Raw genomic sequence first — 15,557 nt, forward strand, 5'->3', positions numbered from 1 at the left:
CCCACGCGCCTCGGCGCCCCCGGCCGCCCGTCCGGCTCGCGTTCCCGCTCGCGTTAGAGGCGCCGCCCGCCATGGGCTCCCGGCCGGAGCCGCTGCAGGCGCAGAACTTGGAGGCGGCGAGCGGCAGCCGCGGCCCCGAGTGGCGGGCGCTGCTCGGGCGGGCCGACGCGCTGGCCTTCGGCGGGCGGCTGCACGAGGCGCTGCCGCTGTACCAGCTGGCGTCCCGGCAGCGGCAGCTGCGCGCCGAGCAGCTGGAGAAGCTGGTGGAGTGCCTGGCGCAGGGCGTGCGGCTGAAGGAGGGGCTGCCGGCCGGGAGCGGCGCCCCGCAGCCTCGGGACTGGGACGGCTGCCGCTGCCGCAAGTGCCACGGCTTTCTCTTCGAGCCCGTCTCGCTGCCCTGCGGACACACCTTCTGCAAAAAGTGCCTGGAAAGGGACCGCGCGGCCGCCGCGCGTTGCGTGCTGTGCCGAGAGGAGGGCGGCGGGCGGCTGCCGCGGGTCAACGTCATCCTCAGCAACCTGCTGGGCAAGTGGTTCCCGCGGCAGGTGCGGGCTTCGCAGCTCCGCCACGAGGGGAACCTGCTCTACCGGGAGAAGAAGCTGCACGCCGCTCTGCAGAAGTACAACGAGGCGCTCAGCTTAGGTAACGCGCCCGGCCGGAGCCGGGTCCCGGGGCGGGCGGCGGGGGGAGCTCCGGCCCGAAGCGGAACTGGGTCAGGAGAGCGGCGGTTGCGTAAGGCGGCAGCCCGCGGCCCGGCCGCCCCCCGCCACCTCCCCCCCCCGCCCCACGGTGCCGTTGTGTAACCGCGAGGCGGGAGCGGGGCCGCCGCCCCCGGGGCTCCCCGGCACCGCGCCGCGCTCCTCGTGCGGCCGCTGAATGCGCGTAAACTTGGGTAGTTCAGGGTTTGCGACCCGGATCCGCGGCCGTCGTGGCGTCTCCGCGTGCTGCCTGCGCCCGCCCGGTCCCCCCGCCCGGGTCGCTCCCCGCCCGGTGCCCGTTTATGCAATTTACCCGGAGTTATATAATGCGCCGCCGCCGTTCCGCTGGAGTTGCACAAAAGAGGTTTCCGTATTTAATTTACTAGGGAGTTATTTCGGGATGGCTTATATTGGGCTTCGGTACAGTTTGGTAGGTGCGGTGCGTGTTTAAAAATAAAATGCTAAGGAATCAAACTTATATAACTGTTTTTAAACTGGGTTAATCGACCAACTTTTCTGTTTCCTGCAGCTCCCAATGACCACTTACTATACAGCAACCGGTCCCAGATTAACTCGACTCTGAAAGCTTGTGAGGATGCGCTGCACGATGCCGAGACAGCATGCAGGCTGCAGCCCTACTGGCTGAAAGTAAGTCCTCAGCCCCAGCGTGCTGTGCTTGCAGACCTTGGTGCTGTGCTGAGTAGAAAGCCATTCCTTGCTCAGAGCTGACTGATTGGGGAGGCTCCTGTGACTCATGGGCACTGAGCTGCTTTGTCCTGGAGCTCTGTGAGGTGAAGGGAAAGCAGTAATTCTGCAGGAGGAGTCGGCTTTGCTGTTTGTGACCCAGCAGGATTTTGAGTCCATGAGTCTCCAAAAGCTGAGTGCTGTGCTTCTATTTTGAGAGAAGAAAGCAAGCACTTGTTCGGATCTTCATGTGGAGGGAGCAGATTTGTCTGAGAGCAGCCGGGCTCAGGGACGTTGTGGGAACTGTATCTGCCAGAGAACACCTCGGCTCTACTGCTAGGGCTCTCATTGCTGTGCTGTGAAACTTGGGCACTGGTGGTGTCACAGGCTGAGGGGCTGTCAGCGAGCTCTCCGTGATGGCTGTGTTTCATTGCAGGGTCACTTAAGGAAAGGCCAGGCGTTGGCTAATCTAGGGAAAACAGAAGAAGCTTTAAGAGAGTTTCTGTTCTGCCTTGCTCTGGACATGGGGAACAAGACGGCCAAGTCTGAGGCTCAGAAGGTACGGTCCCCTAATCATCCAAACTGCATTGTTTTCATTGACCTGTCATAGAGAGGGTAAGATGTTTCTCCTTCCTCTCCCCTCATTACTGCAGAGTCATTGGGGGGAGGGGTGTCCTGGCTGCTTCTCACTCTTGGGCTGATGTCTGCCCCTTCCTTAAAGACAGGGAGGTAGCAAGAGTACAGGCACTAAGCAGGTAGATAGTACGTAGAAACAATTAGTGTTAGCACTAGCGAACTTGAAGTAAAAGTGAATTGCTAATAATTATTACCCACCGACTTCTGTGATTTCCTGTTTTCAAATTTCTCATGTTTCGTGGCTTGGCACCACGTTGCCACTGAGCAAGAGGGAGCCGGTATGGAGCATTGCATGGGGCTGGGATGCTGAGCCAACACACAGCGCCCAGCATGCTCTGCTGGGAGCAGCTGCTTTCTTCCACCACGGTTATGCTGTGACTGAGGCAGGGAGAGAAGCACTCAGCAAAGAGCTGCTTTAAGATTGTTTGTAAAGGTTGCTGCTAATAATTAATGTTTAAACCAACAGAGCAGATCTGCAGCAAGCCTTTTTTCAGTCGCAGACGAAGCTGTTACGTGTGTTCTTAAAGGGGTTTTGTACATTTTGTACAGTGTGCTGGTGCGGTGTTGTCCACCTCTTGAATAATACAATTACCATGAATGGGTGTTTTGACAATTGATCTCTCGTTGTTGAAGCTGAAAGGTTTTGCACCTCAGTGCTAGCTTGTGATAATAAAAACATAACCATTCTGGTTTCATTGCACTGCACGCTCTTTCACAGCACCACACCCAGCATTGGGGTTGGAGCTCTGTGACTTGGAATGCTCTGAAAGCACTGTGGCACTCGTGCAGTGAAACACTGCTCATGAAAGTAACCAGGTTTATAACCTTGTCAGCCATAGTGCAGTCAATCAGGTCTTTTATCTCACTTTGCATAGGGTTCTATCTCCTGTGATTTTTATTTTTTTTATCATGTTTTGGGGTTTGACAGGACTTTTCTTTTTCTGCGGTGTTCCATGCAGAATTTCACTGTCATTGTATCATGGTTTGTTTTCATAGTCATGCTGGGAGAGTTGCCGTGCACTAGAGCAGGAAGAACATACGTTTGGGTGTGTTTCTAGATTCAGACCCCAAACAGTTTTGTCCTAGACAATTTCAAGCAGTGGGGATCTGAGAAAAACATGGCTGATTACGGCCAACAGAATGACTTGTGCACTCATCTGACACAGAGTTCATCCGTGATGCAATGTCTTGCTGGGCTGTTTCCAAGGCCGTTTGCATAACAATGACATACTACTTTTTATCATATCCTTTGGGTGCAGCTGTGATGTTCTGCCCCTGCTAAGCGCCTGTCCGTGGTGTGGGATCAGAGCTGTCCTGCAGCTTCCTCAGACTGTGACAGAATCACTTCAGCGCTGTTTTGAAATCCATTTCTTGAAGTGTGGGAATTTCCCACAGTCTCTTTCTTTTATGATCGCTAGAAATGTGCCTGCAAGTGGCAGAAGCTGCTGCTCGGTGTAAGTTCACCCGCGTTCTGATAGCAAATGAAGGAATGGCATTATACAATGTTCTTGTATAAATGAATTAGAAGTAGTTCCAGCTTAGTGTATTGGAACAACATAAGTGCATGTGGGTGAAGCCTGTGAGATGAGTGCTTCCTGTGCTCTGTAAAAGCAGCTGGAAGTTTCTGATGTGCAGGAACAACAACAAGGTGTTGGGGGCTTGTGATGAGTTCTGAATGAAATGAAGGGTATTTCTGTCAGCCACTCCCTTTACTTGCTTTGTCATGTAGAGGTTGCGAGGAAGGAACTAAGTAGTGAAGTATTCTGTTTTATATCACAGCTTCTACTTAGTTTGTTTTCACTCATCCCGGGAAATGCTCAGGAACACTTACCCGATATCCTGCAGCTGTTGTCACATCACTCTAGATTAAAGGGGAACCTCCTAAGTTCAGTGGGATCTGGAGGCACCAGCCATGCCCTGCAGAGGTTGCTCAAGGTAATGAATGAGTCTGCTGTGTGGTTCTTCATTTTTCTGTGTGTTGTGTGTTCACGTGGGGAAGCCTTTCCTTTTCATCTCTGGGCGATGGGACGATGTGTTTTCTCAGGCATACTCCCTTACTGGGCACAGAAAGCAATGTAGATCTGGTGAAGCCTCTTGAACTGACTTCTTTACAAAATGTATGCAGGCATTGAGCAGTCTGTAGCCTATCCAAGCAGCTGGCAGGAGAACAGAGCCTCTGCTGTGCGGGTTAGGATGCCCTCCAAGGCCTCAGAATGCCCAAATTTGGGGTTTTAGTTTGAACTGTAACTGACCATGTGTCAGAAAGAAGTCATTCTGTGTTCAGGATTTATAAACCAAGAGACCACTGTGGGTTAGCTGATGTATTTTACACTGCTCTACAAGTTTGTTCTCACAGCTAAGGTACTGAGAACTGATGAAAAGGTTTAAGGTAGTGGGTTTGTGTAAGGACTGCTTTTTTTCCCTTCATCGAAACCTGAACTATGAGGATGTGATCTGCCTATACCGTACCTGTAGGAGAAAACTTTACTGATTCTTGGAAACAGAAGCGGTGGTTTTTGCTCAGCCTTGCTGAGGATAAGCAGTGCCTTCTGGAAGGACTGTTCTGAAAGGAAATCCTCCAATAGGACCCTGTCATGAAGTCAGTTGTTTGAGGGACAGCTTGCTCATCTTTCTACATGTTAAACATTACCACAGCATCTGCTTTTGGGTTCATCTGTGGTGTGGATGTGACAGGCAGATAGGTAATGTCCTGTGGCTGCTCTGTGCTGCAACGGGAGCAGCAACAGTTGTTTGATCTTTTGTGGAAGTAGTCTGTCACACAGAAGAGAGCTCTGTGCCTCTTCTTTCTTGCTGTCAATTTAGTGTTGATACTGCTTCCTTTGAGTAGAACTCATGTACTACTGGTCATTTTGATGGTTGGTACCATCTTCGTGGTATAAACAATACATATTATTAAGATTAGATTATTACAGCATAATTAAGTGATAGCAGTGTATTAAACCTGAGATTTAGATGGATCTCTGCCTAAATCAGGTACTAAGAGCAAGCAGTAAAGCCATGCATAAGGGCTGAGAGTACTGAGTGGTGCTGGGGGGTGGGTGTTGTATGCATACATCTGACGGTCAAGCTATGCCTCTGCAGAGCAATCCTCAAACTACTGTTCTTGAGCTACAGAGTCCTTCCTGTTGAGCCACAGCATGAAGGACTTGACAGGTTTAGGTGTTTTTTCCTTACCATGTGGATGAAGGTGGATGTTCTAATGTCAGCTCTCTCTTTTAACAGGTAAATGTGGAACAGAAAAAGGGCTTTCCTGTTCAAGAGGAACCAAATGTAACTAATTCTGGCTGTTTAAGAAAGTCTGTGCAAACCACAGAGAGTAGAAAGGACTGCTCAGAGGAAGAGAACAAGCCCACCTCTGTGCCAGAGCCTGCCTTCCTCATGTCTGAGAAGTGTGGCCTCCTGAAAAGGAAGGGCTGCTTGGAGGAGGCGAGGGCTGCAGAAGTGCCCTGCAAGCTCCTGAAGAAAGGTATGTGGAACTGATGTACCATCAGGGGAATCTTTGCTTGCATAAAAGCCTAGGAGAAGGATCCAAACTGCACTTCATTCTGTATATTTTTCTCATTAGTTTAATCAGGACGTAACGTGGAACGCTTCTTGTAGAAGTGACTGTTAGTCTAAAAAGGCAACTAGGGGAGCTGAGACAAGTGCTTGTTTGTTGGCAGAGCTCTGGGTCTTGTAACATTAATGCCATGCATGCTTTTGCCACTTTCTGGATCAATTAAAAAAAAATGCTTAAAAGCATGAGTTCTGTTTGCTTGAACACCTGAGGTGCAGCATTTTTTCGTTGTGTGGGATATATATATATATATAGTGGTGTGACAGAAAATCTTGTCCCCCATCAGACTTCTGGCACAGGATATTTTGAAGCTATTAATGCAGCACTAAATTCAATGCACTGTATGTCAGTATAGTGTCACTTCAGTTAAGGGTGGGGGCTTACTTGTGCCAGAACTGAGTGTGATGCTCTGTGTAGGAGATACTGCAGTGATGCTCAGTGGTTCGGCAGTTTGCACGTCGATGTTTAAACATTGGATGGTGGTTGTAGTTGCACAGGCTGGTTATGCTTTTGTAGCAGTGTGCAATCATATGGTAATGTATTTTCTTATTGTTGTCGCTAGATGCAGTCGATACAAAGGGAAGTAGCACTGGGCAACATACTCCATTTGAATCTGTGGATCCATCGGATCTGGATTGCTCCTTGTGTATGAGGTATTATTTCCTTGTGGATGTCTTGAGCTTGTAGAAAACCCCTTCCTTTTACAATCTAGCATCTTGTAGCTGAGCAGTGTGTAGTTTTCCCACTGATCTGAAACCGGTTCTTCTTAGAATTATTCATCCCTTAATGTGTTTCTTGACCTTTGGTTCTGAGCCCTGTGGTGAATAACCATGGGTTGGGCTGCCCCAGGTTGGTGATGGGAAGGACATGAGGTCCTGGTGAGAGTTGAGCACATTAATGGATATGTCACATTTCCCTTTCCCGTCACTTACACACAGCCACCCACTTGCGCTGTGCACACAGCCATAGGTTTCTCCTTTGGAATCTATAGAACTGTGTATGATATCATATAGTACATGAAATAGCTAATGAATGTTATGAACACATCAAGTTTGCATATAAAATTACCATTCTTGTTACAACCAGTGGGTCTTCAGAGCATGATTTTCCTGTGTTGCAAATGTGGCTCTGCTGTGCTTTATGTATACTGATGAAGGGGATTGCTTCCTTTTATTTCAAACACTAACATCTTTGAGGGAAAAATCTGCAAAGGCTTGCTTCTGCCTGGGATAAATCAGATGCGCCCCTCTGCCTCCATCTGCCTGCAGCTGAAATGCGCTCCAGAAGTGTACACAGCTGTCAAAACACTGGTACTGCTAAGAGCAGAACTTTCTTCTTGCAGAAAGCCACACAATGGCTCTGAGCTGCTTTTAATGAGTGCATGTTTAGGATCATGTCCACAAAATGCTTTTCAGATGCTTTTAATGGATTTGATTAGTCCTACTTCCTCATCCCCTGTTAAATCAGAAACAGGCAGACTACCATGCACTCCTAAAGGCGCTGAGCTTGAGGACTGCTGGGTCTGTGTGTCAGCACACGCGGGCCTGATATCTGGAGGGCAGCAGCTCCATAGCACTGTAACAATGAGGACAGTGTGTCACTAGGTTTTCGTCATGCTATTAATGCAGATAGGTCATAACTACTTCCTGCCACGTTCTTCAAGAGTATTTTAGGGATTTGGATCCAGAGACGCTTTGTACTAATTACCCAGTAACCCACTGACCTGCTCACAGGGAGCTGCTATTAGCCTACTTGTCTGGTGAAGCGGCCCAAACATTATTGATCCACAACAGCTCCAGCAGCAAGCAGAGAATAAGTCATGCTTGAAGCAATACAGGGAGAAGTGAGGAAGTGGCGCTCACAGAAATGATTACTCATTTTCTGTTGTTTAACAGAAAGCTGCTGGTGGCTTCATTGGAGGCAGGGCAGGATCACACATCTCAACAGGAATTTCTTGTCTCCAGATCCAGTAACAGCTACTAAATAATTACGTACACGGACCCTGAAACAATGCAGAGTCTGACATTTGCTATAGTTCAAACAGTAGCACAGTGCAGTGAGGTTTCTGTTCACGAAGCAGCTAACAAGGGTTTTCAACCATACAGTCCAGTTGCAGTAATAGGTGTGGCATTTTGGTTGTTTCTTTGTGTTCTGTAGTTTAAATATCAATATCTACAGTAACTAATGACATTTAATAAGGTGGTTGTGGCAGTCTTGAAGGGAGCCAGTAATGTGTATAAGTAGTCATCTTGTTAAAGGTACTAATAAATGTGGCTTTGTATGTTTATAACATCCATGTGTATAATGGAATTTAGTTTGCAGCTTTCTTAAACCTGATAAATTAGGACACGAGTACTATCTGAGACACTAAATGCTTAGACAGATATGCTGTGAAATTTGTGCCAAACAATTTTCTTTCTAGTTCAGAATATTTTGTATTTAAAAAAAGTATTTGTATCAGAGGTACTTACTGTCAAGGAAACCTCACTTTGCAATATCACTAATTGTAATAAGCCAGAACTCTGTGTGTAGAAATAAGTGTCACAGAGGTACCTGAGATGAGTGGGGTTAGACACTGAGCTGTTTTGAGATCTTGGCCTTCTAGATTGAAATATTTTCCTAGCTGAAACATGAACTTAATATAATTGCTTTTCCAGACAAGCAGTTTGAAGGTTAAAAACAATCTATTCCAACAGAACTGCTTTCCCAGTCCAGGTTAGAGTTAGTAATAATATGTGTGGTTTTTTTATAATGTTTGTGGCCTGTTATTGCAAAATGACTGTTTTCTGCTTTGCTCTGCACATCCAAGAACCCACATGGGTTCCACTCTACTAGTTGTGTAAGCGTTGCTCAATTTCATTAGAAAAAGTTGGATGGTCTGGCTTCATTTTCTGTTCATCATTTGTGTTGAATAAAATGAAGCCTGGACCTGTCTGAAGCTGCAGACATCACATGCACTGAAATCTGAGCTCAGAGGCCGTCTTTCACATTAGGCAGCAATAACAAATGTTGTAAGCTGAGTAAAGACAAGGGTTGGATGAAGGAATGAAAAACAAGGCACAACTTTATCTCTGGAGCAGTCAGTAGCTAAATTAGTGGATAAATGCAGCTTTTGTTTGTTGTTTTTTTTGGTATTGTCTTTTTCTGTTACTTTGGTACACGATATTGTTGTCTTCTCGTTTTTGGATTTCCCAATCCAGGCTCTTCTATGAACCTGTCACCACGCCTTGTGGACACACCTTCTGTCTCAAATGTCTTGAGAGATGCCTGGATCACAACCCCAAATGTCCCCTGTGCAAAGAAGGGCTCTCAGAGGTAAAAAAGCTAAGGTGTTCTCAGCATATATTCAGGAGCACAGAATAAGGTTAAGTAGCACCCTTAGAAACCCTCCAAACCCATGTTCAGTTTTGAGTAACGTAAGAAAAAGGTGGCTTCAGATGTCTTTGTGATTCCTGTGACTCAGAGCTTGTGTGTTCTCATCTTCCTTGTATTGACCTTCCCTGTATTTGGGAAGTTTGAGAAGGGGGGGCAGATTGCATACAGGTTATCTGAGGCAATGCTCCCAGCATCAGGAATAGTTCAATAATAACTTTGGTAGTGGTGCAAGCTTAGAAGGTGGTTTCAATGTACTGTAGACGTAAGGAAATGGAGCTTACAGGTGAGTGCTATGTGTGTAGTTTGAAATGTTAGGCACTGTCTGTAACTGCTTGTGGCTTTTGTTTGCTTCTTGCTGCAGTGTTTGGCTATGAGGAAATACTGCAAAACAGTACTAATGGAGGAATTAATAGCTAGATATCTTCCAGAGGAACTCACTGAAAGAAGAAAGATTTATGAAGAAGAAATAGCGGAGCTTTCCAAGTATGTAATGCATTTCCTTAAAATCCTCTCCTGATATGACTGCTGTTAGCTAACAAATAGCTCCTGCTGCTGTGGGACATGCAGATCACAGGATGGGCTTGGGCTGAAAGGGAGCTCACAGGATCCAGATCCCACCACTGCTCTTTGGGCAGGTGGCCACCCAGTAGATGCTAATAACAGAGCTTCATCCTTGGTATCAGTAATTAAAAGAGAATGGGGTCTTGGTGAAATTGTCTGGTTTTTATGCTTTAGAGCACACTGTGCTAAACAAGAAACAGGAGAAGATAGCTCGGATGTTGCCATTTTGACAAGCTGTAAAGCAATGTGGTTGCTCTTTATAGCCCTCCATGAAAGCCACAGAGCAAGATGATGGGTGGGAGCAATCTCACAGGCTGAGGGTTGGAAATTACCTATTAGGGAAAATTCTAAAGAACATTCTCGCACAAAACGTATGTGTTTTATACCTTGTCATTATTTTGGTAAAATGTCATCTGGTTTGTGTTTTCTTGCAGCCTAAATAAGAACGTTCCTATATTTGTCTGCACAATGGCTTATCCCACAGTCCCATGTCCTTTGCACATCTTTGAGCCCTGTTATCGCCTGATGATTCGAAGGTGCATGGAGACTGGCACCAAACAATTTGGGATGTGCATTAGTGACCCTGTGAAGGGGTGAGTGAGCAGCATGCTTGGACCATCTGGTCTACCCCGCTTAGTCTGGAGCAAGACTTCTTTGTAAAGAGTTGCAGATGGGTTTGTGCTACAGTCATCTCTCACAATAGTTCTCCAGTAGAGAAAGTTTCTCTACCACTTAAAGACACAGAGAAGACTGAAGCTGCTCTTCTGAGCAGTTGGATTCTGCCTAATACAGTTGCCTGTTATTCTTGAAGCATATGGTGCTTGTGGGTTCTTGCACAAAGTTGAGCCTCAGACCTCTTAAAACGCATGGCAAGGAAGTGTTCTCCACTGTTTTGAAATCTGTGTAATGCTCTGTCACACACCATCAAACTGAAACAGCAGCAAAGTACAGTGGTGTGTGTTTTTAAAGTAAGGAAAATAGTTAACTATTGGGATACGCTTCTGTCTTCACTGTTCTGAGCATGTTGGATGCTGCAGAGGTAGAACGATATCTTCCTAAAAGCTAGCTGAGCATTTGTATCGTGCCATTTACAGGCTGTCTCAGGAGCGAGGACCTTAATTGCCTGTGTTTAGCTTTCTTCAGTTTATTAGTGAGTGTACCCACAAGGTATATACACCATAAGAAGTGTGACATACTCAGAATCCCTACCTGTGAATAGCATCTGCTGAGAACGTAGGGAAGCTTTTTATTTATAGCTTTTATAGTCCTTCCGTAGTTCTAATATTGTGAATTGCACTTGCTCTGTACAAAGTGTCTGAACTTGCTGGAGTTACGGAAGTATGTTTCCAAGCTGTATAACTTTCATAAGTGGCCTGTACTCCAAAGTGTGTAGTTAATATTAAGCACATCAGATAGCCTGAATATTCCTGATAGTTTTGAAAACAATTGTTGAATAATTTAAGCTATTGCAGATCAGTACTATGAACAGCGGAAATGAGCTGACGCCGGTAAATGCCTTTGTGGTAGGCACTGACTGTATGGCAGTTTTTTGTAAGAGTAAGACTTGTTTACTTGCTTTTGTTCTGATTTAAATAGGTTTGCAGATTACGGCTGCATTCTGGAGATAAGAAACGTTGAATTCTTTGCTGATGGTCGCTCCGTTGTAGACAGCATTGGCAAGAGGAGATTTAAGGTGATACAGCACAGCCAGCGTGATGGCTACAACACAGCAGATATTGAGTACATTGAGGATCAAAAGGTGAATGCAGAAATATTTAAACCGTATGACATTTGAAATTCTAAGCCCATGTATTTGGTGAACTTCTTTTGTGGAACAGTTTCTAGTAAACCAATCTGTGGTATTTACTAAGTACTCATAGTTAAAGCTGGGAGATGTCATAGTTCTGTAATAGAGAAGGTGCTAAATGAACTTCAGCTATTTTCATGATCTTTTGTTCCGTGTTGCATGATGTTTATGAAAAAAATGTTTCACATAGCAATCCAGAGGTGTTTGTCCTGCAAATGTGCGCCTCTGCTTTGGAACATGAGATGAAAAGGGAAGTAATGGATAAATAAGTGTGTTTCGCTAGCATTCCTGATTTGTTTTAGAACTCCCTTGGTTTTCTTTCGCTCATTTCCTTTGTCCCTCCCCATCCCAGAGAGCCCTAAAAATAAACATTGTGCCTTTCCCAGCAGACAGATCTCAGTAACAGCAACCTCTTCCCATATCATTTCAGGTGCAAGGACAAGACTATGCTGCGCTACTTGTTCTCCATGATTCTGTCTACGATCAGGCCTACATGTGGTTTAATTCACTCAAGCAAGCACTGAAGAGTAGAATTCTCAGTCACTTTGGTCCAATGCCAGCTAAGGATCCTGACCCACAGGTATCCAGAGTTAGTGGCTTACGTAACTTCAGAGACACAGGTAGAAAAAGGATAGCTGATGAGCTAGGAAGAATCGTCTTCTGTGAGGAAAATAAGAATGCTCGTCATTTATCCTGCATAAGCAAAGTATCTGGGTTATGTTGGCATGCACCAGTAGTAGCACTATTGTGAACAGAAAGCTCATACTTAATGTTGGTAACTTCCTGAGAATACTTAAGCCACACAATGAATCCCAGGAGGTATAACTGTAAATGCCTTTTTGCCTATTCTACTTCCCCAATTAAATGAGTAAGAGAGAATAGGAAAGGAAACTCATTACTCAAGGACTGCAAATTACAGGGATCCTGAAAGAACAGAATGTAACAACAGAAATTAAACATGAAACAAGTATGAAGTACAAAGAAGGGATGTAGGTATCCCAAGGAACTAGATCTTTAATAAATTAGGGAAAAACCCATAGAAAGCCCAACCTACAAACTTATAGTTTAAAAAAAATAAGAAACAGTTTGGCTGTAGTTTTTGTTTCAGGCCAAGCTGTACTCACAAGCTATTAGGCTAACAATAAGATACCCTCCTTGCTAGTCTGCTATCCAGATGGTGTGTTTTCAAAGAAAATCTACAAAGCTAAGCTCTAACCATATATTTATTCCAACTTCTGCTTCTTTCCCCTTACTGCAGGCTAACCCTAATGGACCAGCCTGGTGCTGGTGGGTCCTAGCTGTCCTTCCACTTGAGAACAGAGCCCAGCTCCCTTTCCTTGCCATGAAATCCCTCAAAGACCGCTTGAATGGCATCAGACGTGTCCTTACATTCATGTCTCGTACAAGATCACGGTGATGGTGAGAAGGAGAGCTGTGAAGTCTCCCGCAGTACTTGACAGTAGAGTGTCTCTTGTAACTTCATCTAACTGCAATAATGTCTTACAGATTTGTGTCAGAATGTTTCCAGCCTGAATTTCAAAGAAAATAAGTTAAAAGGAGCAAGGGATGTTTATGGTTACTTTAATAGTTTCCATTTGGAACTCAGTTTCTGAGATGATTATTCAATTACTGCACTGCTAAATTAATAACAAATGTGATAGAACAAAAAGTGATCTTGTTTGCCATAAACCTTTTAAAAAGCTTAAGAGGTTTTTTTTGTTTTTAATTTATTTTTTTCTGTAGTGGGTAAAGGGTGAACTGTGCAGTTTAATGTGAAGCAGAATTAATAATGTTTATGCATTATTTCAATGAACTGCGTGGTCTTTTCCAAATGGTTCAGGTTTTATATAGCATTGTGTATAACAATGTTCACGACTTCCGTTTGATAATTTATTTTTGCACTATGATTTTTTTTTTGTTTGTTTCAAAATGTGTTATTTATGTGTTCATCCTCTATAGGAAAGTGAGCTGCTCTATTTATAGTGTTTTTATCCTGTATGTACAACTGAGGGATGGGGGGGGGGAGATGATTCTAGCAGTGCACAAAAAACTGCTTTGATCGTTTTTCAGCTATTTCTGTTCAATTACTTCGAATGTTTTTCTATTTGTCCCCAGTCCTACTGTAGCCTAAGAAGGCTTTTTTCCTCCCAAAACAGCCTGCTGTGATGTCTTTGAATACACAGACTGAGAGCTCATGCACAGTTGTTGGATCTTGACTCACTGCTTGTAACCAGGGCTCTGATAGCACAGTGCAGCCAAGCGCATCCTTAACCGTGAGCGCAGGTGTTAAAAATGCTTGGCTAAGTCAAGGCACGGATCAGTTGATGCCAGTGGGGATTTGCTGACAGAAGGCTCACCCTCCTAAAAACAGAACTGGAAGTATTAGTGTTTTTGTTTTAGATGGACAGATGTTTTTTAAATTATTTTTTTATATCAATTCTGGTTGCTGTTGAGATCAGCTTCACTTCCGGAGTGTCTGGGATTTGGTTTTGGAGTGTGCGTATGTGGGTGGAGGGAGGGTTATTTTCAACTGTAGGACTAACAGGGCAGTTTGTACCACATGAGATGGAACGTGTTGTAATAAATGCTGTTTATTCCATCCCAATCTTCAGGTTTCTGTTAGCTTCAAATCTCTGCCCAGCTGCTACGCTTCTATAAGCAAAGATGGGGTAGTGTTGCTAATAGTAGTTAACTCCTAAGGAAAACAAGGGAATTTTTGGATGATTGCTTCTAGCTAATGAGGCAGGTGAAAACAAGGCAAAAATGAGAATAGCATTAACTTTTTTTTGGCTTTAAGTCAACAAGCTGTTGGGTTGTGGTTTTTTTTGTGCTTTTTATTGCTTTCTGTCTACCAGTTTCTGGAGCTGGTCTTCCATGGGGCCAACTTTGACTTTCATTAATTTCAATGTGGGGAGAAGAAAAAACAACAAACCAAAACAGTTGTGGAATGCTACAATTTTTGTTGCTGTTTTTACCCAGGATAGCACCATCGCCCATTCCATGCCTTTATGGAACAGTGCAGTAGAATTCAATGTCAGTTTTCCATGTGTGGTTTTTTTTTTTCCCCCACCATCATTCTTTTGTCAGGAATATACATTAAGAGTAATTGCTGTACTCTCGAGTTTCCATAATATCTTTTATTCCCCCTCTTGTTAAATTGTACAGGACTTTCCCATAAGGGTACCAAAGGAAAAATGGAAGGCAAACACATTTCAGTTTTGTTATGCAAATTGAATATGTATCCTGTGTTTTGCATTTAGCTGTTCTAGAAATGCTACAGCTCATTTCCATACTGCTAGATTGCTGCACTCCTGGCATCTTCTGTAGGTGGTGCTTTCCATGCCTCTCTATGAACAATGTTTAGAATACGTGCTCTGAACAACAACTGTATGATGGCTGTGACATTTGTCTTCGAAAGTCAGAAGCAGTTCCTACTTGTTTGGAAGTGAAACTGCATTAAATGCAATTCTTCCTTAAACCATTATGTATTATGCATAATATAAGGAGACTACATTGCTCCTATAGAAAGTTAGCACTTAGTTCTTTGTATCTGTGGGGAAAAGGACCTCAGATAGCTATTTCATACTGTTTTTCTCATTGATCTTACTGTTCTTTTCCTGCATGTCTTCTGCATACTCATTATTTTGTTAATTCAGAAATTGCCATGGAAAGAATCCTCGATTCTATAAGTGAACATTGTCTTTCTTCCTTAGACTTGAGTAAAGCTGCCAGAATTTCCTAAGCAGAAATCTGTGTATACATGCACTGTGTTGTGAACCCCCAGTGTATTTGGTGTGACTTGGAAATATGAACTGCTGCCTACACTGCATGCAGGTGACCTGCGTACGCACAGCAAATTGACTCCATCAAGAAGTTTGGTCTGGGACTGCTCTGTGGCCACACGTCGTAGGTTAAGGGGTAGTTCATGCATTCCTTCAGAGGAAGAGGATTCTGAAACAAGTTTCTGAGAACACAAGCCTGCCCAGTAAAAGCTGGACAAGGAGTAGCCTTAGCCTTCAGCAGATTGGTATGGTGGTTTCAGCAGTGACCTTTACAAACACATCTTCTAGTTATGCCATGCTGTGGGTGATTCCGGTTGCATTAATTGGCACAAAGTTGTAAATGCAGCATTTATTACAGGCATACATAAACAACGGAGCAGGCTCAGACACATTCACTTTAATTGCAGAATCTGTATTGATCACATCTAACGGGGGGC

At 44.6% G+C, this 15,557-nt stretch overlaps 1 protein-coding gene across 2 annotated transcripts; it reads left to right on the forward strand.

Annotated features, from left to right (window-relative positions):
- On the forward strand, nucleotides 1-15,082 carry LONRF3 (LON peptidase N-terminal domain and ring finger 3). 2 transcript variants are annotated; one of them, XM_072334734.1, is made up of 12 exons: nucleotides 5-642; nucleotides 1,228-1,346; nucleotides 1,819-1,941; nucleotides 3,798-3,953; nucleotides 5,262-5,505; nucleotides 6,158-6,248; nucleotides 8,796-8,910; nucleotides 9,332-9,453; nucleotides 9,966-10,124; nucleotides 11,128-11,290; nucleotides 11,769-11,918; nucleotides 12,597-15,082. In XM_072334734.1, the coding sequence occupies exons 1-12, from the start codon at nucleotides 72-74 to the stop codon at nucleotides 12,753-12,755; spliced, it is 2,172 nt and encodes a 723-aa protein (XP_072190835.1). In that variant the 5' UTR covers nucleotides 5-71; the 3' UTR covers nucleotides 12,756-15,082. The 2 variants fall into 2 exon arrangements, with proteins under 2 accessions (XP_072190836.1, XP_072190835.1); XM_072334735.1 differs by lacking the exon at nucleotides 3,798-3,953 and having other exon boundaries at nucleotides 1-642.
- Nucleotides 15,083-15,557: the final 475 nt, after the last annotated feature.

Source organism: Excalfactoria chinensis, chromosome 4 (genome assembly GCF_039878825.1).
Source record: "Excalfactoria chinensis isolate bCotChi1 chromosome 4, bCotChi1.hap2, whole genome shotgun sequence".
NCBI lineage: Eukaryota > Metazoa > Chordata > Aves > Galliformes > Phasianidae > Excalfactoria > Excalfactoria chinensis.

Excerpts from the sequence above, each read along its gene's own strand:
- LONRF3 (XM_072334734.1), top strand. The coding sequence starts at position 72 with ATGGGCTCCCGGCCGGAGCCGCTGCAGGCGCAGAACTTGGAGGCGGCG. Across the intron at positions 1,347-1,818 it reads TGCAGCCCTACTGGCTGAAA|GGTCACTTAAGGAAAGGCCA; the intron begins GTAAGTCCTCAG and ends GTTTCATTGCAG. Across the intron at positions 9,454-9,965 it reads GAAATAGCGGAGCTTTCCAA|CCTAAATAAGAACGTTCCTA; the intron begins GTATGTAATGCA and ends GTTTTCTTGCAG.